At 45.2% G+C, this 23,940-nt stretch overlaps 1 protein-coding gene across 1 annotated transcript in view; it reads left to right on the plus strand.

The window, feature by feature from the left end:
• LOC130477884 (cytochrome P450 2J4-like) overlaps positions 1-21,997 on the plus strand; it is a 34,290-nt gene extending 12,293 nt beyond the window's left edge. Inside the window, exons 3-10 of the mRNA XM_056849966.1 lie at positions 4,313-4,475; positions 6,917-7,060; positions 13,296-13,456; positions 14,817-14,996; positions 16,897-17,038; positions 17,520-17,707; positions 19,836-19,977; positions 21,819-21,997. Of these exons, the coding sequence (XP_056705944.1) occupies positions 4,313-4,475; positions 6,917-7,060; positions 13,296-13,456; positions 14,817-14,996; positions 16,897-17,038; positions 17,520-17,707; positions 19,836-19,977; positions 21,819-21,997 (1,299 nt within the window). The remainder of the gene's footprint in view (positions 1-4,312; positions 4,476-6,916; positions 7,061-13,295; positions 13,457-14,816; positions 14,997-16,896; positions 17,039-17,519; positions 17,708-19,835; positions 19,978-21,818) is intronic.
• The last annotated feature ends 1,943 nt before the right edge of the window (positions 21,998-23,940 follow it).

The raw sequence follows: 23,940 nt of genomic DNA on the forward strand, positions 1-23,940 counted from the left end.
AACTGCTACATGAATGTAGGTAGTAAAAAGTTGGGAAAAGCCCAGATCGGGATGGCCCAGCTAGCCTGATCTTGTCAGAGTGTGGTTGCTAAGCAGGGTGGACCCTGGTTAGTACTTGGATGGGAGACCACTAAGGAGACCACTCTGCAATGGCAAACTAACTCTGCTTGTCTCTCACCTTGAAAACCCTACAGGGTTGTCATAAATCGGCTGTGACTTGCCAGCACTTTCCATCACCAATATTACCCTGCCCTGATCCCAGGCTAGCATGATCTCATCAGCTCTCAGAAGCTAAGCAGGGTTGACACTGGTTAGTATTTGGATGGGAGACCACTAAGGAAGCCTTGCTATGCAGAGTGTTTGCCTCTTGACTTGAAAACTCTTATGGGGCTGCCATAAGTTGGCCATGACTTGGCGGCAATTTTCACCACCAATACTACCCTGCCCTGACTGCTAGGATTGCCAGCCTCCAGATGGTGGCTGGAGATCTCCCACAATTACAACTGATCTCCAGTGGATAGAGGTCAGTTCCCCTGGAGAAAATGGCCACTTTGGCAATTGGACTCCCTCCCCTCCCCATACCCCACCCTCCTTAGGCTCCGCCCCAAAACCTCCTGCTGCTGGCGAAGAGGGACCTGGCAACTCTTATGACCTTATCTTCTTAAATGGCTTATTATTTATGTTCTGGCCTGTTTTAATAGCTTTTAATTACTTTTAAATGCTCTGGGTTGTTTCAATTGATTTTTTAATGTTCTAGCTTGTTTTATTGGCTTTGTGGTTTCTTGGTGTTGTTTTAGTTACATGTTGCCTCAAGCAGGTCCCTGCAGAAGCGGCCATCAAATAAGTAAGCAAGGGGCCACTAGGGTTGCCAGGTCCCTCTTTGTCACCAGTGGGAAGGTTTTGGGGCGGAGCCTGAGGAGGCTGGGGTTTGAGGAGGGGAGGGACTTCGATGCCATAGAGTCCAATTGTCAAAGCTGCCATTTTCTCCAGGGGAACTGATCTCTGTCGCCTGGAGATCAGTTGTAATAGCAGGAGATCTCCAGCTACTACCTGGAGGTTGGCAACCCTATTTCTAGGGCTGCCAAAACCTGCCAGTGGCAAATAGGGACCAGGCAACCCTATTGGCAACCCTAGCTACACCACTCTGGCTCTTTCCTTCCATTCTGTTTTGGTGAGGGTTAGGGTTATACTGCTGAAACTTAAAAGAGAAAGTGCCAAATCAGGACTACAGCTGAACACCAAGAAGACAAAAGTAATGACTTCAGGATACTTACACAACTTTAAGGTTGACAATGAGGAAATTGAAATAGTTGAAGACTTTCTATTCCTTGGCTCCATCATCAACCAGAAGGGAGACTGCAGCCAAGAAATCAGCAGGAGATTGAGACTGGGAAGGGCAGCCATGAAGGAGCTAGAAAAGAATCTGAAGTGTAAGGATGTGTCACTGGCCCCCAAGATCAGGTTAATTCAAGCCATCGTATTCCCTATTACTATGTATGGGTATGAAAGCTGGACATTGAAGAAAGCTGATAGGAAGAAAGTAGATTCCTTTGAAATGTGGTGTTGGAGGAGAGTGTTACGGATACCCTGGACTGCTAAAAAAACAAATCAGTGGGTTCTAGATCAAATCAAGCCTGAACTGATCCTGGAAGCTAAAATGACTAAACTGAGGCTATCGTATTTTGGTCACATTATGAGAAGACAAGAGTCACTGGAAAAGACAGTTATGCTAGGAAAAGTTGGAGGACATTGATTCATAGGGTCGCCATGAGTCAGAAGCGACTTGGCGGCACTTAACACACACACACACACACACACACACACACACACACACACACACAGGGTTATAGTCTCCAACAACTGTTCCACATAGGGATGGAGATGGTGGAAGTTAGGGACTTGAATTTTGACGAAGCAGATGAGAAGCAGCCGGCAAGGTTTTACAGTATTACAACTAGAATCAATCTTACCAGACTGGTTCTTGTAGGTTATCCGGGCTGTAACCATGGTTTTGGAATTTTCTTTCCTGACGTTTCGCCAGCAACTGTGGCAGGCATCTTCAGAGGATTAACACTGAAGGACAGTGTCTCTCAGTGTCAAGTGTGTAGGAAGAGTAATATATAGTCAGAAAGGGGTTGGGTTTAAGCTGAGTACTGTCCTGCAAAAGTAATGTAGCACATTACTTTTTCAGACAACCTATATACATGCCTGGTTTGATTTAAACTGTTGGTATATGTATATATTTCTGTAAACGTGTGCAGGCTTTACATGGGTTTCAATTGACCACTGATGAAGGCCAAACAGGCCAAAACGTGTCCGGCATGTGGTTATAGATATCAACCTTAGGAAATTCCATTATCTGTCTATCTGTCTATCTGTCTATCTGTCTATCTATCTATTTCATTCTACCCAACACTGGGTAACCAGCTTCTGTTTTCTAGGTTGGGTTTTATTCCCCTCTTTTTTCTTCTAATGACTGCATGGAGGACCACTTGGTAAACATCAGTTATATAACAACTGGCCCATTTTTGTGGCCTCTGAACTCTCCCAGATCTAGAGATTAACAAGCTAATTGGCCAGAGCAAGACGGGCATCGGGCTGCCCAGAAAAACAAGCTGCCCTGCCCACGTCTGCATCTTGTCTGGCATCCCAACCCAAGCAGTAATGCTTCCTCACTGTTGACACTAATAGCCAGGTTTCAGCTTTGCAAATACCTTCCACGGAGATTCCTTTGTCACTGCCCGGCCTACAAAGCCTGAGCTCTGTGCCCACACTGTGCCCACGCTTGCTATCCTAACTTGGTTTAAATCAGAAAAACAAGCCTATGTGGAACAGAGGGAACAGCCAGTCCTGTGATTAGGACTGCCACCTCGAGGTTGAGAAATACCTGGAGATTTTGGAGGTGGAGACTGAGGAGGGCAGGGTTTGGCGAAAGGAGGGTTTTCAATGGGGCATAATGCCATAGAGTCCACCTTCAAATGCAGCCATTTTCTCCAGGGGAACTGATCTCTGTCACCTGGAGATCAATTGTAATAGCGAGAGATATCCAGCCACCACCTGGAGGTTCAGAAAACAGGCAATGCTATAACAATGTAACAAAAGTGTAATGAATATGAACTTCATACATATATTATATACAAGTGTCTAAATACATATACAGTAACATTCAATCCAAGGTAGAAGTCTTGAAGAAGAAGGGGTGGAATAGGGATACGTTCGTTTCAAGTCTCAAGTCTTCCTCATTGAAAGTACAAATGAACACATGAAGCTGCCTTATATTAAATCAGACCCTTGGCCGATCAAGTTCAGTATTGCCTACTCAGACTAGCTCTCCAGGGTCTTATGCAGAGGTCTTTCACATTGCCCACTGTCAGTTTCTTTAAACTGGAGATGCCAGGGATTGAACCTGTCACCTTCTGCATGCCAAGCAGATGCTCTACCACTGAGCTATAGCCCCTCCCCAGTAGTGAAGTGTTGTCTAATTATCTCCTTACCTGTCCTGGGCTGCAAGTAGCTCCTCATGTTGATTATTCTGCTTTCCCCAGGTAGGACCTGCCCCAGGATGTGGTGATGGCTGCCAACTTGGAAGGCTTGAAGCGGGGAGGGGTCATGTTCATGAAGGAGAGGGGTAACTAGTAAAAATGGATACTAGTCATGATGCATACCTGTTCTTTCCAGGAACAGAGGAGTATACCTTTTATATTAGGTGTTGTGGAAAACAGGCAGGATAATGCTGCTGCAGTCGTCTTGTTTGTGGGCTTCCTAGAGGCACCTGGTTGGCCACTGGTGAACAGATGGCTGGACTTGATGGGCCTTGGCCTGATCCAGCAGGGCTTTCCTTATGTTCTTATGAGCATGTCTATTCTCTCCAGGATCAGAGACACATGCCTATTATATCAGGTGCAGTGGAACACAGGGAGGATAATGCTGCTGCAGTCATCTTGCTTGTGGGCTTCCTAGAGGCACCTGGTTGGCCACTGTGTGAACAGACTGCTGGACTTGATGGACCTTGGTCTGATATAGCAGGGCCTTTCTTATATTCTTAGGACACAATTCCCCTTATGGGAGAAGACCAAGGCAAAATAGGAGTTAAGTAGTTACACCTCGTCTCTGTCACCTGCTAAAATTTCACCATCTTCAGCTTGTGTGTTTTCATCTGTTTGACAACATCCTTACAGGTTTGGGCTACACCCTTGGTTCTGGGCCCCTCCTTCCATTTAAGATACATTTCCCTGTGAAGTCTCAATAGATAGGCTGTGTGACCAATTGAGACTTGCTGGGCTATAATCCTCTCTTTTGATTCAAATGGCAGCTGGCCAGGCAATATGGAAACATCTACACTATATGGATCGGACCTGTACCTGCAGTGGTATTTTCTGGATATGAAGCCGTGAAAGAAGGGCTGGTAACCTATTCGGAATACTTTGTTGACAGACCAATGACTCCTCTCCTGAAACTTATAACAAGAGAAAAGGGTAAGTTCTGGAAAGTCACAGATACGACTGACCTTTCCCCCCAGAGAAATGGTACAGAACACACATATGAACACATGAAGCTGCCTTATACTGAATCAGACCCTTGGTCCATCGGAGTCAGTATAGTCTACTCAGACCGTCAGTGGCTCTCCAGGGTCTCAGGTAGAGGTCTTTCCCATCACCTACTTGCCTGGTCCCTTTAACTGGAGATACTGGGGATTGAACCTGGGACCTTCATGCCAAGCAGATGCTCTACCACTGAGCCACAGCCTCTCCCCAATACAGGAAATTGGTCAACACAGCTAATATGACAAAAATTTCAGTTGGCTGGTGACTTCTCAACTTGCTAATAGAAATTGCTCCATCTTTATTATCTGTGGCCTTGGGCTTACGTAACTGGTTAGTATAGTTGCCAACTGGCTGGAGAAAAGAATGTCCTATCCTTTCAATAGAGGTTTGATGGCATGTTATTTACCACATAGAGATTTCCTGGAATTATAACTGATCTCCAGACCACACAGATCAATTCCCCTGGAGAAAATGGCTGCTTTGGAGGGTAGATTCTATGGCATTATACTCCGCTGAGATCCCTTCTATCCCCAAACCCTGCCCTTCTCAGGCTCCACCCCCAAATCTCCAAGCCGGATAGGGTTGCCAGGTCCTTCTTTGCCACCAGCAGGAGGTTTTTGGGGTGGAGCCTGAGGAGGGCGGGGTTTGGGGAGGGGAGGGACTTCAATGCCATAGAGTCCAATTGCCAAAGCGGCCATTTTCTCCAGGGGAACTGATCTCTGTTGGCTGGAGGTCAGCAGAAGATCTCCAGCTAGTGCCTGGAGGTTGGCAACGCTAAAGCCAGAGTTGAGAACCCTAGCTGTGAGGGAAAAGGAGGGACTTCTGCCTTTCCTCCTGGCTTGTTTTCCCTAGCGGAAATGGCCGGGGGTGGGTGGGCTGTTCACACATTTCCATTAGAGAAAATGGTGCTGGAAGGAAGGCAGATGCCCCTCCTTCCCCTTGGCAGCTCTCAGAGCTGCTCTGAGTGATGAGCAGTTTGTATGATGAGTCCCCTGATGGTACAAGGGGCAGCAAGTCATATCCAGAGAATCTACTGTATAGTTAGGCCCTAAGAAAGGTGTTTTGGGATGAGGTGGATTTGAGGAAATGATGAAAGGGGAAGTTTTCCTGCTGTCTTGGGTCATTTATGCATGGGAATTTTACTTGAGGTCCGTTGCTCGCTGGACCCACACTTTCCTATTGGGAGTCTATGCACCAGCAGTCTCCAAGCTCAAGCCAAGTCCAAGCCCCTTGAAAAGCTGCTTTGTAATTGGCTTACTTTGTAGAGAGAAAATCCGCCCCCCAAACCCAATTGATGCATAAAAAATCATTTTAAGAACAAAAAAAAAAAAAAAAAAAATGGAGCAATCTCAAAGGAGGGGGAGGGAAAAATCCAAGCCTCGGTTTTAAAAAGCCTGCTCAAAAAGAGCTGCCAGGAGACATTTGAATCTCTACCTCTTTACACCCTACTTTGTAATTGGCTGTGAGAGAAACCGAGCTTGCATGTCCCGCGCTTTGCCTTACACATGGGGATTTCACCCGGACTGGGCTCAGGGGAGAGGGAAGAAGCAGGTTAACAGAAAAATGGGAAGTCCTGGGATTTGTGAGGGCTGGCAGCGAGGTCATCTCTGATGGAGGGAAAACTCATGCATAACTCCAAGGAACAACCAAGACTGACCATGGGCAAATGGGAGTGAAAGTACTCATGCATAATGAACCTTAAAACACACACACAGCCCTTGAATGCATAAAAAGCAGATTGGCAGAAGGCACAAGGGGTGGAGCTGAGGTTGGGAAATTCCTGGGGATTTGGGGAGGGAGCCGAGGGACATTTGACTTCACATTACTATTGGAGAGTCAATGTGATATAGTGGTTATGAGCAGTGGACTCTAATCTGGAGAACTGGGTTTGATTCCCTGCTCCTCCACATGAGTGGCGGACTCTCTTCCGGAGAGCCAGGGTCGATTCCCCACTTCTCCATGTGAAGCCAGCTGGGTGACCTTGGGCTAGTCACAGTTCTCTCCAAACTCTCTCAGTCCCGCCCACCTCACAAGGTGTCTGTTGTGGAGAGAAGGAGAGGCGATTGTAAGCCACTCTGAGACTCCTTAAAGGTAGAGAAAATCAGGGTATAAAAACCAACTCTTCTTCTTCTATTTAAATTGTTTTAAATTGTTAGCTGCCTTGGTGGCCCTTGCAAGGGCAGAAAGGCGGGACAAAGTTTTTGCAAACAACCAAAGAAGCACTGTTATCTGCCAGCAACACAGCTTTTATAGAACTAGTCGGTCTTAAATGCGGAGGCGGGAAGTTCATCAGATCTGGCAGTTTGGAGGCTGTTAATCTAAATGTTTTAATTTTAAACAAGCCATTACTCATTCAATCTCAATTGCCTCAGGTATTGTCTTCTCCAACGGTCACACCTGGAAGCAGCAGAAGAAGTTTGGGCAGGTTACCATGCGGAAGCTGGGCCTGGGGAAGAAAGAGCAACAGATTGCCGATGAGGCCCAGCAGCTTGTCGAGATGTTTGCAAAGGCGAACGGTTTGTGACACTAGGAGATTATGTGGGCACATAGTTCTGTCTGCAGAAATCTTTGTGTGGACTGTTTTATATTACTCATTGGTACAGTTGCCAACCTCCAGGTGGAGCCTACAGATCTTCCAGCATTGGGGTGGAGCCTAGGGTTGCCAACCTCCAGGTACTGCAAAAAAGAACTAGCACGACTCAATCAAGAAATTGAACAATTCATTAAAGTGCTAAACATGAAACCACCACAAGTGTGCAATACATACAATATAAACACTATAAACAAAAGAATATTAGGAACAAATGGAAAAAAGTCCAAAGTCCAAAGGTCTTATCCTATTCCATCATCTTCTGATCCAAAAGTAGGCACAAAGTCCACGTAAGTCCAAAAAGTTGTATCAAGACAACGGAGGGAGGAAACGCTATTCCGGATATCTTAGCGCTTTCACCAAAACACAGCTTCATCAGCCTATAAAATTTATATAATAATTTTCATAATATCTTACATTTTCATTTTTTAATCTATAAATAATCAATGGTAAGTATAAGGATAGACAACAATAATATTATACAATAGCTTACCTCTTAGTGTGTTAGAAGGCATACTCATTGGGAGGAATATAATCCATATGGTTTAATTTTCTCTCTTTTTTTGTTATTCAAACGTATTAGTTTCTTATAATATGCTATTTTTGCAATTTTTTATTAGTTTTTATGCTCCCAAAAAAAGGGCTGCTAAACCTTCCGGTCCTAAGTTAGATTGTGATAGACTGCGTGAGCAGATATATAGCTAATGGGTCACATGCTGCTATTGTTACTAGATTCTTAAAGGCGCAGTGTCAAAAACGAAGTAGCTCAAATCATAGAAAACAGGACAAATCAAATTCATTGTTTAACCCGTTGGGGGCCAAGGTGTTAAATAAATGTATAAAGCGCATTTCATTTTGGAGGAGCACTTTCTGTACATCCCTATGATCGTGTGGATGATCACGGTAAACCCACAATACAAAAAATCTCATATCGGTTTCAGAATGTTTATATTTCACAAAGTGGCTCGTTAGTGGAGCCTCAAAGTTCAAAGAGCGCAATCTCGATCTGTGTTCTCCTATACGCAGCCGAACTGGGCGCATGGTGCTGCCAATGTATAATTTAGAACATTTGCATGTGACCGCGTAAATTACGCGGCTTGTGGCACAATTTGAGAAGTGTCTTAATTGGAATCTGAAATCTAAAGTTGCTGAGCGGAATTCCTTGACAGGAAGACTCAGCGGGCACACGGAGCATTTCCCGCATTTAAAATGGCCGACGGCCGAAACGTGTGGCACAGATTTTTTAAGAAAGTCAGAATGTACTAGACGGTCCCTAAGAGCTTGAGTCTTATGCATTCCAAAAATTGGTGGAACATTACATCCAGGAATGTCTTGGATAATGTGCCAATGTCTTCTAATGGCTTGTTTAATTGCAAAAGAATGTTTACTATAAGTTAGAGAGCAGTACATATACTAAAATCTCAGGTAACATTACTAATAAACTTTCCAAATTGATTCATGTAGTAATTACTGAAGGTTTGAGTCTTGGCTATATAAACCAGCAGGTGGCAGATTTTCTTACCGTTTCGTTTCCCAAGGTTCCGACTTTTTATACTCTCCCTAAAATCCATAAAGACACCCGGCCGGTCTTGGGGAGACCCATTGTGTCATCATGCGGATCCTTACTTGAGCCTATATCTAAATTTCTTGATTATTATTTACAACCATTTGTTACTTTGACCCCTTCCTATGTTTTAGACTCTAGAGACTTTATACAACATGTTGAGGATTATTTTTTGCCAATTGGAGGAGTAATGGCTACACTTGATGTTAGTGCGTTATATACTAACGTTCCTTTAGAAGATGCTAGGAATATTATTGCAGACAGACTAGATTCAAGATCTGACCCTTCCCCTCCTACACAATATTTGTTACAGTTAGTTGATCTTATGTTTGAAAACAATTTTTTTAGATTTGGATCCCAATTTTTCTTGCAGACAAAAGGCGTAGCAATGGGCGCTGCGTGTGCCCCTGCAATCGCGAATCTTTTCATGATTGATTTTGAATTGGCTCACATTATTAATAATAATCCTTTTGCATCACATTTATTTATTTATAAACGGTATGTTGGTGATTTATTTTTTCTCTTTGATTGCCCTGAGACATTTGATAAATTTGCCACGTGGTTAAATACCATTAATGAACATCTGACTTTTACCGGCCAATGTGACCCTGTAAGTATACCTTTTTTAGATTTGGAAGTTTTCGTTAGATTTGATAGAAAGCTAGCTGTAAGACCTTATAAAAAAAGTATGTCTAAAGATTCTGGACTGCATTATGCTTCCAATCCCCCGATTCATCTTAAAAATAATCTTCCCTTTAGTAATTTTCTTAGATTAAAAAGAAATGCAACCTGTGCTGTTGATTTCAAAAAAGCCTCGGAAAAAATGACTGTCTCCTTAACAAAAAGAGGTTACCCACCTCAGGTTGTCTCTCAAGCCTGGAATAGAGCTAATGAGAAAGAACGTCAATCTCTGTTCTCCAAAAAAGCACCAACTTTAAAACAGAATGTGTACTGCTCTCTAACTTATAGTAAACATTCTTTTGTAATTAAACAAGCCATTAGAAGACATTGGCACATTATCCAAGACATTCCTGGATGTAATGTTCCACCAATTTTTGGAATGCGTAAGACTCAAGCTCTTAGGGACCGTCTAGTACATTCTGACTTTCTTAAAAAATCTGTGCCACACGTTTCGGCCGTCGGCCATTTTAAATGCGGGAAATGCTCCGTGTGCCCGCTGAGTCTTCCTGTCAAGGAATTCCGCTCAGCAACTTCAGATTTCAGATTCCAATTAAGACACTTCTCAAATTGTGCCACAAGCCGCGTAATTTACGCAGTCACATGCAAATGTTCTAAATTATACATTGGCAGCACCATGCGCCCAGTTCGGCTGCGTATAGGAGAACACAGATCGAGATTGCGCTCTTTGAACTTTGAGGCTCCACTAACGAGCCACTTTGTGAAATATAAACATTCTGAAACCGATATGAGATTTTTTGTATTGTGGGTTTACCGTGATCATCCACACGATCATAGGGATGTACAGAAAGTGCTCCTCCAAAATGAAATGCGCTTTATACATTTATTTAACACCTTGGCCCCCAACGGGTTAAACAATGAATTTGATTTGTCCTGTTTTCTATGATTTGAGCTACTTCGTTTTTGACACTGCGCCTTTAAGAATCTAGTAACAATAGCAGCATGTGACCCATTAGCTATATATCTGCTCACGCAGTCTATCACAATCTAACTTAGGACCGGAAGGTTTAGCAGCCCTTTTTTTGGGAGCATAAAAACTAATAAAAAATTGCAAAAATAGCATATTATAAGAAACTAATACGTTTGAATAACAAAAAAAGAGAGAAAATTAAACCATATGGATTATATTCCTCCCAATGAGTATGCCTTCTAACACACTAAGAGGTAAGCTATTGTATAATATTATTGTTGTCTATCCTTATACTTACCATTGATTATTCATAGATTAAAAAATGAAAATGTAAAATATTATGAAAATTATTATATAAATTTTATAGGCTGATAAAGCTGTGCTTTGGTGAAAGCGCTAAGATATCCGGAATAGCGTTTCCTCCCTCCGTTGTCTTGATACAACTTTTTGGACTTACGTGGACTTTGTGCCTACTTTTGGATCAGAAGATGATGGAATAGGATAAGACCTTTGGACTTTGGACTTTTTTCCATTTGTTCCTAATATTCTTTTGTTTATAGTGTTTATATTGTATGTATTGCACACTTGTGGTGGTTTCATGTTTAGCACTTTAATGAATTGTTCAATTTCTTGATTGAGTCGTGCTAGTTCTTTTTTGCTATACTTGTTGTTACTAGTATTGTGAGTATTTTTTGCATAACCTCCAGGTACTAGCTGGAGATCTGCTATTACAATGGATCTCCAGCCGATAGAGATCAGTTCACCTGGAGAAAATGGCCACTTTGGCCATTGGACTCTATGGCATTGAAGTCCCTCCTCTCCCCAAACCCCACCCTCTTCAGGCTCCACCCAAAAATCTCCAGGTGTTTCCCAACCCGGGGTTGGCAAACCTGTCTCCAGACTATAGAGATCAGCTGCCCTGGTGGAAATTGAAGCTTTGGAGAATGGGCTGTATTGTGTCACACCTCTGCTGAACTCTCTCCCCTTTCTAGATTCTACTACTCCTTCCCCTACTAGATTCTACTCCACCACCAAATCTCCAGGAATTTCCCAAGCTAGAGTTGGCAACTTTAAAGAGGGAAGTTGCTACTTTTCAGTTTAATTGCTGTTTGCTCATATCAGTGTTCCCAACTGGAATGGAAACTTCTGGCGGCCTCTTTGCCCCCACTGAGTTGCTATTAGCCTACAACTCCCTTGCAGCTTAAACATTGGGCTTTTCCATATTTTCAGTTTCCTCGCTTGTAAGTTCCTGTTTCTTTGGGTTTTTTTTTCCTGTTCTGAACGTGTTTTGCTCCCTCTAGTGGTCAATTCGCTACCACGAAGCTTTATGTCCAGCGTAAGAACCTGCATTTTACATCTGCCGGGTGATGTTTGATATCAAATCAACCACTAGAGCAGTGATGGCGAACCTCTTAGAGACCGAGTGCCCAAACTGCAACCCAAAACCCACTTATTTATCGCGAAGTGCCAACACAGCTAGAAGCCCACATGGGGCTAGGGGTTGCCAGGTCCCTCTTTGCCACCTGCGGGAGGTTTTTAGGGCAGAGCCTGAGGATGGTGGGGTTTGGGGAGAGACCAATGCCATAGAGTCCAATTGCCAAAGCGGCCATTTTCTCCAGGTGAACTGAAATAGCAGATCTCCTGCTACTACCTGAAGGTTGGCAACCCTGCATGGGCGGCCAAGCAGGGGAAGGAAAGCAGGTGGAGCATAGCCCCCACCCTTCAGTTTGGTTCTTTTTCCAACTGTTATCTTCATACGAATTTTAAAAGACTGTTATGCAGGGGGGGGGCTGATGGTGGGGACAGCCCTCTGCATGCGCTCAGAGGCACCTTCGGTTGCATGAACGAGCAGAGTGAAAACCTGAGCTAAGCGAAGGGCTTGGCTCCAGCACAAACGCCAGGCGGGCCCCCGTTCAGCCCTCACCGCCAACCCCCTGCCCTGTAGTCACCAACCAGCCCGCAGCAGACGGCCGCCCAGGCGTCCCACTCCCTGTCCAGCCCCATCCCGGCTCCGCCTCTTCCAGTCCTCAGCAGAAGGCTCGTCGTTGTCTTCACTTCTGGAGCGCGCAGCCGGCGACTGCGGAGAAGGCACTGGGAAGGAGCCTGGCGCTTCCCGGAGGAGCCGGGAAGGCACCGCTGGTCCCCAGCTTCCTCAGCTGGGAGAATGAACTCAGGCAAACTCTGTGCTGGGGTGACGGCTCGCCTGCCCACAGAGAAGGCTCTGAGTGCCACCTCTGGCACTTGTGCCATAGGTTCACCACCACTGCACTAGAGGGATCAAAATACATGCAGAACTGAATGCCCCCCCCCCCAAAAAAACCAGGAACATAACAAGCGAGGAAACTGAGAATGTGGAAAAGCCCATTATCGGAAAGGCAGATACAAGGCTGGGAAACTCCTGGAGATTTGGGGTCAAAGTCTGGGGAAGCAGAGTTTGTGGAAGGAAAGAACTCAGCAGGGATGTGATGCCTTAGAGGATCTCATCTGAAACTTCCATATTTTTTTTCCAGAGGAACTGATCCCTGCAAGCTGGAGATCAGTTGTAATTCTGTGACAACTTCAGGCCCACCTGGAAGCTGGCAACCCTCAAGCATATGGTTGCCAACCTCCAGATACTAGCTGGAGACCTCCTGCTATTACGACTGATCTCCAGCCGATAGACATCCGTCCACCTAGAGAAAATGGCCACTTTGGCAATTGGACTCTATGGTGTTGGTCCCTCCCCTCCCCAAACCTCGCCCTCCTCAGGCTCCATTCCAAAAACCTCCTGCTGGTGGCAAAGAGGGACCTGGCAACCCTACTAGAGTGGCAGGTTTGGGGTGGAATGATTTGTACATTCTGGAACTGAAAGTCTGTTTTCACGTACGTCTTCTGTTCGTTAAAGAAAGACTCAGAGTTCTCAGTGGCCTCCCTTGCTCTCACCAATGAAACCCCTCTAACAGCGAAGCAGAATGGATCTAAACAGGACTGCACAACCTTTATTATCAGGGCAGCCGACTGACCCTTCGTTGCTCATCAGAAACTCCGTCTCCAACGTGATGTGTGCTGTGGCTTTCGGACACCGGTTTTCTCTGGACGATGAAGAATTCATCAAGTTGATCAATGCTGTTGCTTACAGCTTGAGTTTTGCAGCCAGTTTCTTTCATGGGGTGAGTAATTTGCCAGAAGGGTGATTATAGTCCCTGTCCCTCTACCCTACACAGCACCTTTAATGGCGCTCAGTGTACATGGGTCTTGTGACAACATAAATAAACTTCCCCTTAATTGGAATTGGGCTGCTGAGACAGTGGGGCTAATCTCTTTCTTTCCAGAGGGGCCAATGAAGCTTTGCCACAATCACTGGACAAAGATAAATTTATTTATTTCCTTCATTTATTTCCTGCTTCCCCCCCCCTAAAGCAGCTCACCTCGATTTCTTCCTCTCCATTTTATCCTCACAATGCCCCTGTGATGTAGGGTAGGCTGAGTTTACCTAGGGTAGCCAGTCCAAGCCCTGCAACTGGCTGGAGTCAAGGGGATAGAGACGTAGGAGAGATACTGTCAGTGGCAGTGTGATGTCACTTTTGGGAAAGTAACGGCAGTCTTCTCTAGGAATAGCCAAACACTATATGGTAGAACCATAGAGTTTTCAGCGATTCCTAAAGAGGACCTCAGCAGGGTAGAATGCCATAGAGTCCAGCCTCCAAAGCAGCTGTTTTCTTCAGGGGAACTGATCGCTTTTGGCTGGAGATGTAATGGCGGGAGATCTCTAGGTACCCCCTGGAGGTTGGCAACCCTACCTGGGAGGCAGAGCTTGGGGAGCACAGAGTTTATGGAGTGGAATGAGTTCTGCAGGGATGTGATGCTATACAATCCACCCTCTGAAACTGCCATTTTATCTGAGGGAATTGACCTCTAATCTGGAGATCAGTCTCGGAGAACTCCAGCCCTTGCTTGGAGATCGGCAACCTTGAGTCTGTTCTCATGTCTCCAGTGTGGTGCGGTGGTTAAGAGCGGTGGACTCTAATCTGGAGAGCTGGGTTTGATTCCCCACTCCTCCACATGAGCGGCAGACTCTAATCTGGTGAACTTGGCTGGTTTCCCTACTCCTGCTCATGAAGCCAGCTGGGTGACCTTGGGCTAGTCACTGTTCTCTTCAAGCTCTCTGTCTCACCTACCTCACAAGGTGTCTGTTGTGGGGAGAGGAAGGGAAGGAGATTGTAAGCTGATTTGATTCTCCTTAAAATTGTTGGGCTAGGTGGCCTGTATGGCCCCTTCCAACTCTATGATTCTATGAAAAAGTAGAGAAAATCGTCATATAAAACACAAATCCTCCTCCTCTTCTTCTTCCATTGCATCATCACGCAGTGGTGAGTCCCACCATTCCCTCAATGACGTTGGAACGGATCTGCTAGGCCTCTGGTAGCATCTAATCCTGTACAATGCTGAAATGGGAATCAAAGGTGCACGGGCCATTTTATTAACCCCCCTCGTGATAGTGACTGAATTTTGCTTTCATCTTTTCTGCAGCTGTATGAAATTCTCCCCTGGCTTATGAAACATCTTCCGGGGCCTCACCAGACGGTGCTGGCCTGCACGGAGGCTGTGCGTTCCTTTGCAAAAAAGGAGATAGAAATCCATAAGCAGCAGCAGCAGACAATGCACGAGCCACAGGATTACATTGATTACTATCTGTTTCAGATGGAGAAGGTAGGTGCCTGCTCTGGAAAGGGGGGGACACACATTTTCCAAATAAATCAGTGAACAATAAATACATCAGTTTGGCTCCTCTGAGTTGTTATTACTAGTAGGGCTGTCGATTCAGTTTGTTCCGAACCGAAAAACCGCCGAATTTCCCCCGATTTGGCGGTTTCCGGTTCGGGAGCCGACTTTGCTGACTTTGGGGGTTCGGCGAATAAATTCGGCAAATTCGGGGTTCAGCTCCCCCCCCCCCGCGCGCCTTCACGGGGCTTCCCTGAAGACGCGCGGGGGGCCCTTTAAACAGATCTGCGCCTCCCAGCTCCCAAACACCTATATGCTTGACAATTCTATCTTTAATAATGCTTTCCACTAATTTACCCGGAACTTATAGTCTTAGAGCAGCTCTCACATCACTGCGATTTCAAACTATGCCCATGGAGCTTCTTGCCGGTCGTTTTTCAAAAAAACAAACAAACCCCTGGGCTCAATGTATCTGTATATGTGGTAGCTCAGTGGAAGATCGACTCCGTTACATCCTGCCCTGCCCTATCTACATCGAGCCTTGGAATAGGTTCCTGGCAAATATTCTTTCCACTTTCCACTTATTATTTGATGCCAATAAACTAATTTTCTGGCTTTCCGATACTGACCCTTTTGTTTCCCGGAAAATGGCATTTTATGGCCTTGTGGCCAGGAAAATCAGGGCAAAGAAAGCCATCAAATGAGAAAAGGAGCCATATTGGTGTTTTTTAATCTTACGACTTTTAATGGTTTTTTATCTATTTTAAGTTGTTGCAATATTGTCTTGATTGGAAAGGCCTATGGCCATGCACAATAAACATGACTGAGGTAGTCGGTGGAAGTCTCCTGTTATTACATCTTATCTCCAGCCAATAGAGGTCAGTTCACCTGGAGAAAACGGCCACTTTGGCAATTGGATTCTATGGCATTGAAGTCACTCCCCTCCCCAAACCTCACCCTTTTCATGCTCTGCCCCAAAACCTCCCACTGGTGGTGAAGAGGGACCTGGCAACTCTAATTATTACAATTCCTGTAATGGTTGAGTGGCATCATCTGGAGGGCCACCCACAGGGTTCTGCCCACTCAATGCTTTCCCCATATTAGTCACTAAACTTGGGTAGCGGTTGGGGATGGGCTGCGGCTCCGTGGGACAGCTTTGCACTGAGAAGGTCCCAGATTCAATCCTTGGCATGTCCAGTTAAAAAGGATCTGGTAGTAGGTGGTATGGAAGAACCCTACCCGGGACCCTTCACACAAAGCATAGTTAGTACAAGGGAAAAGGCAAGCAGTGCGGCATAGCCCAATCTGGTCAGATCTTAAGAACAGAAGAACAGAAGAGAGGCCCTGCTGGGTCAGACCCAGGCCCATAAAGTCCAGCAGTCTGTTCACACAGTGGCCAACCAGGTGCCTCTAGGAAGCCACTAACAAGACGACTGCAGCAGCACCATCCTGTCTGTGATCCACAGCACCTCATATAATAGGCATGCTCCTCTGATACTAGAGAGAAGAGGTAGGCATCATGACTAGTATCCATTTTTACTAGTAGCCATGAATACCCCTTTCCTCCACGAACATGTCCACTCCCCTCTTAAAGCCTTCCAAGTTGGCAGCCATCACCACATCCTGGGGCAGGGAGTTCCACAATTTAACTATGCGTTGTGTGAAAAAAATACTTCCTTTTATTTGTTTTGAATCTGTCACCCTCCAGCTTCAACAGATAACTTCACGTTCTAGTTTTATGGGAGAGGGAGAAAAACTTCTCCCTGTCCACTCTCTTCAAACCATCTTGGAAGTGGCCATTTTGTCCAGGGATTGGGTGGTGCTTTGGTTAAAAACCGCAAAATGCGACGTCGTGAACTACATTGCAGCTTCTGTCTTGTCAAAACAGAGCAAACTTGATCCTGACACTACATACAATGAAGAGAACCTGGCTCAGTGCATTTTTGACCTGTTCATCGCAGGGTCAGAGACGACGGCGACTTCTCTGCAATGGGCACTGGTTCTCATGGCAAATTATCCAGACATCCAAGGTGAGAAGCTTTTCCCCAGTGGAGACAAGAGCCTGCTTGATCCACATTAATTTGTTGATTATTTTAGTAATGGGTTGCAATTCTTTAAAGATACACACACAAACACAGAATGAAAAATGCTGTCAAGCTGCAGAGGACGTATGCCGACCCCATAGGGTTTTCAAGGCAAGAGATGAACAGAGGTGGTTTGCCATTGCCTGGGGCCGACGCTAATCTGGTGAACCGGGTTGGTTTTCCCACTCCTACACATGAAGCCAGCTGGGTGAACTTTTTAATTTCTAGTTTACTCTTAGCACTGGTCCAACGAGTCTTCCTTAACGTCAAGATCCTCCATTCACCTCTCAATGCCTACTGATATTGAAGCTTCTTTAATGGAACCCTATGGAATAGTTTCATTTGCCATACATTTCTCCCTGGGGTGGCTTGCCTTCCCTTAGAAACACATCCAGAATAAAGCTTCCCTTTCCACCATTTTCTCCAGAGAACGTCTACAAGGAGATGAACGAGTTTTTTGGCTCCGCTCACTCCATCTGCTATCAAGATCGGAAAAATCTGCCCTACACCAACGCTGTGATTCATGAAACTCAGCGTGCCGAATTTATGTTACTATTTGGAGTCCCTAGACAATGTGTGAAGGATGTGAATGTTCTGGGTTTTTTCATTCCAAAGGTATGCATCATTGTTATAACTGCACTTCTGTGTCAACAGTCATTGGATCATGGTGATTTAAGAGATGTGTCTCTATAGAAACTTAATGTATAGTGCGAAACATGTACTGCATGTGAGAAGTCCCCCTCCCTCCACCTCTTAACAAAAGCAAAAAATACCACATTGAATAGGGATTGGTGTATATCTATCACTGTAGCCTTTGCATACGTCTTGTGTGGCTTTCAGTAGGTGGATATCCAAAGTAGGACTGTGTACCATTTTTTCCTTGTATTTTTCGGGTTCAGGTTTAATAAACCTGGAATTTTTCAACCCCCCCGAAAAAAGTCAAATCCTTATATTGGCTTTTTTATGGATAATCAAAAATGTTTGAGTTCATTAAATCTGAACCTGAAAAATACGTGGCGTGGAGCCTAGTGTTTAGTTCGCCGCCATTCATGTGGACTTTGGAGGCAGCAGCGCAAGGCTGAGCGCTGGGTTCGGCTGGGCTCAGTGTTCAGTTCCATGTCACCTGCCACCTCTGAAGTCCTGGACTTTGGAGGTGGCGGAGAACTGAACGCTGGTGTTACCCTAAACAGGTTTGATCCTGGTGCTGTAGGGTCAATAATCCGCACCAAAGGGGTGAAAGGAATAAAAGTTTATTTCTGTACACACAAATAAGGTGCCCCCCGTCAGCTCAAGGGGCCGTTGAGGAGAGAAGCACACCGTCGCTCCCAATCACAGACAATATATAGCATCTCATTTCCTCCTTCTGTTATACATATTTGGAAAGCATGTTACTAATTGGTACATCTACTCATTATTATTCAAGCATGCGTATAGCTTACTATCTTGTGTAAATAAACTCACACTGCGATTGCGCAGCCATCTTTGGAGGAGGACCACTTAGAGATAAGAGGTGTGTTCTGGCCACATTGACGTCACTAAGTAACTCCTGGTCACTTTACAAAGTTGACCTGAGCTTTTTGTGATCTTAGCAGTGTTGATGAAACTCCAGATGTTCCTCTTGTTATCTGTGAACGCTAGACACATCGAAATGTTGTTACAGTCAGGCCTTTTTGCTATGCACTTCTGAGCTTAATCCAGTAGGAGGGTCTGAACCTTTATTCTGACCTTCATCCAGTATGAGGGTCTGAACCTTTATTTAGGGCCTGGGTCTTTTAGGCGTGCGTATCACTGATACAGCCAAAAGGATGGACAAAAGGAAGCAGTTGTTCACTCAAAGATTAATTGTGGAATTCCCTGCCAATAGATGTAGTGATGGCTACTATCAATGGCTATTTGGCGCACCGACTAAATGGGTTTGCTGCGTTCAAATGTTTGAATGAATAGTTGTATTTGCATTTAGCCATAGGCCATTACCAACCTGTCAAGGATACCTCAGATACATAGTAAAGGAAATAGGAAGTTAATAAAATTCTGGATTGGTAATAAATATATATACAATAAAACTGTGCTGAAATATACATAATAAAATTATGCTAAAATCAATGTATTCAGAGAAATAATTAAAAATTGTGGCGGTGTCCCAATCTGCCAATGGGACCTAGCAACCATTAAAACCAACCCGAAGATTCAGCTCTCTTAGCAACCATATTGGACCTTATTTTCTTTGCCGCCAGAGCATACAGGGAAGTCCTATGAGAAACAAACCCATCGGTGTCTTTTAACAAAAATACTAATTTCTCAGCACTAGGACAAGTATTTAGGCCAGAAACCAACCCAGCAAGAGATTTAGCCATGGGCTCTACATATAGAGGACATTCAAATAAGTAGTGGTATAAGTCCTCCAGAGCAGACGTTCCACAGATGCAAAAACGTTGATGTTTTGGAATTCGGCAATAATGCCATGTGTTCAAACGTAGTAACCCTCTGTACGTAAATATAATGTGATAGCTATTCCTTAGGGCTATACAAACTGTTCTCTCCCCTGAACACACTTTTTGTTTTTGCAAATTGCATCAGATTTATCAGGAAGTGTACAAAGTCAACATTTATTGAAGAAAGAAAACATGTTCCCTGAATTCCAGGAGGGTGAAATGTGCATGGGAGTCATGCAGAGATTATTTCTGGGACAGAGCGAAATGTTCTGATCTGGATACATCCTAACTCACCATTTGCTTCTTTGCAGGGGGCCATTGTTGTTCCAGACCTACGTTCTGTTCTACTGGATCCAGAGCGCTGGGAGACACCTGAGGAGTTCAACCCCAATCATTTCTTGGACAAAGATGGCAATTTTGTGGCTAGAGAAGAATTTATGCCATTTGGTGCAGGTATATTGAGAAGTCCAGACTAGTTTAGGTTTGAAATTGAAGTGTGCTGAATCAATCAACGGAGAAATAACACAGAATCATAGAGTTGGAAAGGGCCGAATAGTCCAGCCCCCTACTCAATGCAAGATCAGCCTATTGCAGGATCAGCCCTGACAAGGGTTCATCCAGCCACTGCTTGAAGATAGCCAGTGAGGAAGAGCCGGCCTTCCTAGGCAGCCAATTCCACTGCTGAATTACTCCTGTAAATCCCACCCCCGATATCCAGCTGGTACCTTTCCACTCGTAAGTTAAACTCATTATTGCGAATCCTGTCCTCTGCTGCCAACAGGAACAGCTCCCTGCCCTCCTCTAAGTGACAGCCCTTCAAATGCTTCAAGAGAGCAATCATGTCCCCCCTCAACCTCCTCTTCTCCAGACTGAGCATTCCCTAGTCTCTCAGCCTTTCTTCATAGGGCTTGGTCTCCAGGCCCCTGATCATTCCTGGGTTTAAGTTACAGGTGGAAAGGTACCAGCTGGAAATTAGGAAACAGTTTTCTTCAGTGAGAGTAGTTCAGCAGTAGAATCAGCTGCCTAGGGAGGTGGTGAGCTCCCCCTCTCTGGCAGTCTTCAAGCAGAGGCTGGACGAACACTTGTCAGGGATGCTTTGGGCACATCCTGCATTGAGCAGGGGGTGGGACTAGATGGCCCCTGTATGGCCCCTTCCAACCGTATGATTCTATGATTCAGGGCAGCTGGCTGCAGGTCAATGGAAGCTCCCATTATGGGCCCCCAGAACAGAATATCAGGCAGATGCCCTGGATGCCCTGTGTCTAAGACCCCCCCCCCCCGATTATATAGCATTGTTTTTGAAACCATATATACTAGAGGTGTATCTAGTACATTTTACAATATCTCCTAACCCAAACTCATCCTCCAGAGACATGTCAACCCAAAGATCAGAAATGGTACAGAGGGAACAGTGGGTGCAATGATAGGCCACTGTAGTTTGTTTATTTATTTCTTTATATCCCGCCTCTCCCCAGCATTCATTAGCCAGTGTGGTGTAGTGGTTAAGTGTGCTGGTTTGGTCCTCTCCTCCTCCTCTCCTCCTCCTCCTTCTTCCTCACAAACATAGATGAAACACGTGTACCCACCTAGCAAGAGTCTTGGATTGAAGAGATGATCGAGAGGGCCTCTCCCTGTGATCTTAATTCCCAGGCAGAGAAGACGGTCCTTCAGAAAATCCATTCCCAAGCCATGTAGGGCTTTAGTTAAATTGTGGAACTCCCTGCCCCAGGATGTGGTGATGGCTGCCAACTTGGAAGCCTTTAAGAGGGGAGTGGACATGTTCATGGCGGCTACTAGTCAAAATGGATACTGGTCATGATGCATACCTATTCTCTCCAGGATCAGAGGAGCATGTCTATTATATTAGGCGCTGTGGAACACAGGCAGGACAATGCTGCTGCAGTCGTCTTGCTTGAGGGCTTCCTAGAGGCACCTGGTTGGCCACTGTGCGAACAGACTGTTGGAATTGATGGACCTTGGCCTGATCCATCATGGCCTTTCTTATGTTCTTAAAGGTCAAAACCAACACCTTGGATTGGGCTCAGTAGTTGCTCGGTAGCCAGTGTAATTGCTTTAATATCGGGGTCACAGGGTCCTGGTAGCTGGCCCCAATCAGCAGTCTAGCCTCAGTGTTCTGCTCCAACTACAGCCTCCAAACACCCTGTGAGAGAGGTGGGTCTAAATTCCCCAGCTCACCACCCAAACTCCCTCTTTCAAATCAAAACCAGCTGTTGACCAGGGAGAAAAGGAGGAAGCGACACACACCGGCTTCTTTCCCCTTGTTTCCTTTGCAGGCGCCCGAGCGTGCGTCGGGGAGCAGCTGGCACGGATTGAGCTTTTTGTTTTCTTCACCAGCCTGATGCGAGCATTCCAGTTCCAGCTGCCGAAAGGAGTAAAAGAAATAGACCGGAAGCCGATCATCGGGCTGACCACCCTTCCCCGGCCTTTCAAGATCTGTGCTGTTCCGCGCTAGAGGGCATCACAGGCTAATGAAACAGTTGAGAACCAGCTTGGTGTCGTGGTTAAGAGTGGTGGTTTGGAGCGGTGGAGTCTGATCTAGTGAACCGGGTTTGATTCCCCACTCCTCAGACTGGAAGATGCTCATTGTATCTACTGTTTTAATCTCTCTCTCTCTCTCTCTCTCTCTATCTCTCTATCTCTCTATCTATCTATCTATCTATCTATCTATCTATCTATCTATCTATCTATCTATCTATCTATCTTTGATAACATTTACTGACTGGTTATGGAGTGTGTCCCGCGACAGAGCCTCAGGCAGGGGTCGCGGGCTTGGAGGGGGGTACATGGCCCCCCTGCGGGGAGGAAGACGGCGGGCCCAGGGGCGCCGGAGAGACGCTCGGCGGCGCCAGGGTTGAGAGGAGTCTCGGGGGAGGTGCCACAGGCTTACCGGGTCCCTCTCCCGTCCCCTCGGGAAGGCAGCCCGGCAGAGAAGCCGGCAGTAAGAGGCAGGCGGGGCGGGGCGACAGCAGAGGAGGCGATGGGCGAGACGGAGAATCGCCGGAGCAGGGTGCGCCCAGGGAACAGCTGAGAGGCGGTCGGGCCAGAGCTGGGAGAGGGCGGGGCTGGCCGGAGAACACGGCTTCTCCCGCGGCGGACCGAAAGAGCAGGAACTTATGGGCTCGGGGGCGGGGTTTGGCCGAGACGCGATCCCCTAAATAGGAGGCGGGTGGAGGCCAATGAGGAGGCTGCTGCGACTGGGCTGAAGGGAAAGCTCAGAACGCTGGCGGACTCCAGCGGGGAAGACAGCCCAGAAACCCCAACGGAGCAATCTGAGGCCGAGGAAGCCCCTCTCCTGCGAGGGGTGACGGAAGGGAAGGCCGGGGGGGCCAAGGGGGGGAGCCCCGGACCTCCCACAGATTATGCGCGCTCTTAGAAGTGGTGAATGAGATTGGTCTATAGTTTTTTACATCCAGTAAATCTGAATTTGGTTTAGGAATTAATACTATGTTTGCTTGTTTCCAGGTATTTGGGATGGATCCATTCTGCAAACAACAATTCATTACTTTTAATAAATATGGAGATAATTGTTCTATGAAAATTTTGTAATAAAATGCTGTAAATCCATCTTCGCCTGGTGATTTATTTAATTTACTTTTCCCTATTACTGCTTTTAATTCCTCCATAGTTATATTAGAATCTAATAAATCTTTATGTTCTTGTAAAATTCCTTCCCATTCAAATTGATTTAAATACACCTCTATTTCCTTCTCAGAAACAACTCTTTGTCTATAAAGATTTGAATAATAATCTATAAAAGTTTCCATAATTTTTTGTTTATCTGTTGTGACTTTACCATCCCTCTTTATTTTTAAGATAGGTAATTTCTTCTCTTTATGTTTAAGTTGCCAAGCTAACAATTTACCCGGTTTATTTGCATGTTCAATTTTTTTTTGCTTATTAAACATTATTCTTTTTTTTCTAATTCTAAAGTTATTAAAAATTCATATTGGTATTGTAAATTTTTTATCCTATCCATCTGTTCTTGTTTAAGTGGTTTACTTTGTGCTCTTCTTAACTGTCTCTCTCCCTGTTTAATTTCCTCTAAAATCTTCTTCTTTTCCCACTCTCTCTCTCTAAACCATCTCGAATTTTGTTGTATTAATAAACCTCTTATTACTGCTTTACCCGCATCCCATACGATCTCATCCGGGGTCCCTTTATCAACATTTTCCAAAAAATAATTCTGTATATCTATTTTTAACTTATCTACTATCTTCTTATTTTTCAGTAGATATTCATTGATAAACCAAGGTTTATTTCTCTTATTCCCCATATTAATCTTAAGCAAAATCGCATTATGATCGGATAACACCTTAGGTAAAATTTCAAGATTGTCCGACAGACCTGTAATATCTTTGGACAACCAAAGCATATCTATTCTTGAACGAGAACAAT

Source organism: Euleptes europaea, chromosome 5, assembly GCF_029931775.1.
Source record: "Euleptes europaea isolate rEulEur1 chromosome 5, rEulEur1.hap1, whole genome shotgun sequence".
Classification (NCBI taxonomy): Eukaryota; Metazoa; Chordata; class Lepidosauria; order Squamata; family Sphaerodactylidae; genus Euleptes; species Euleptes europaea.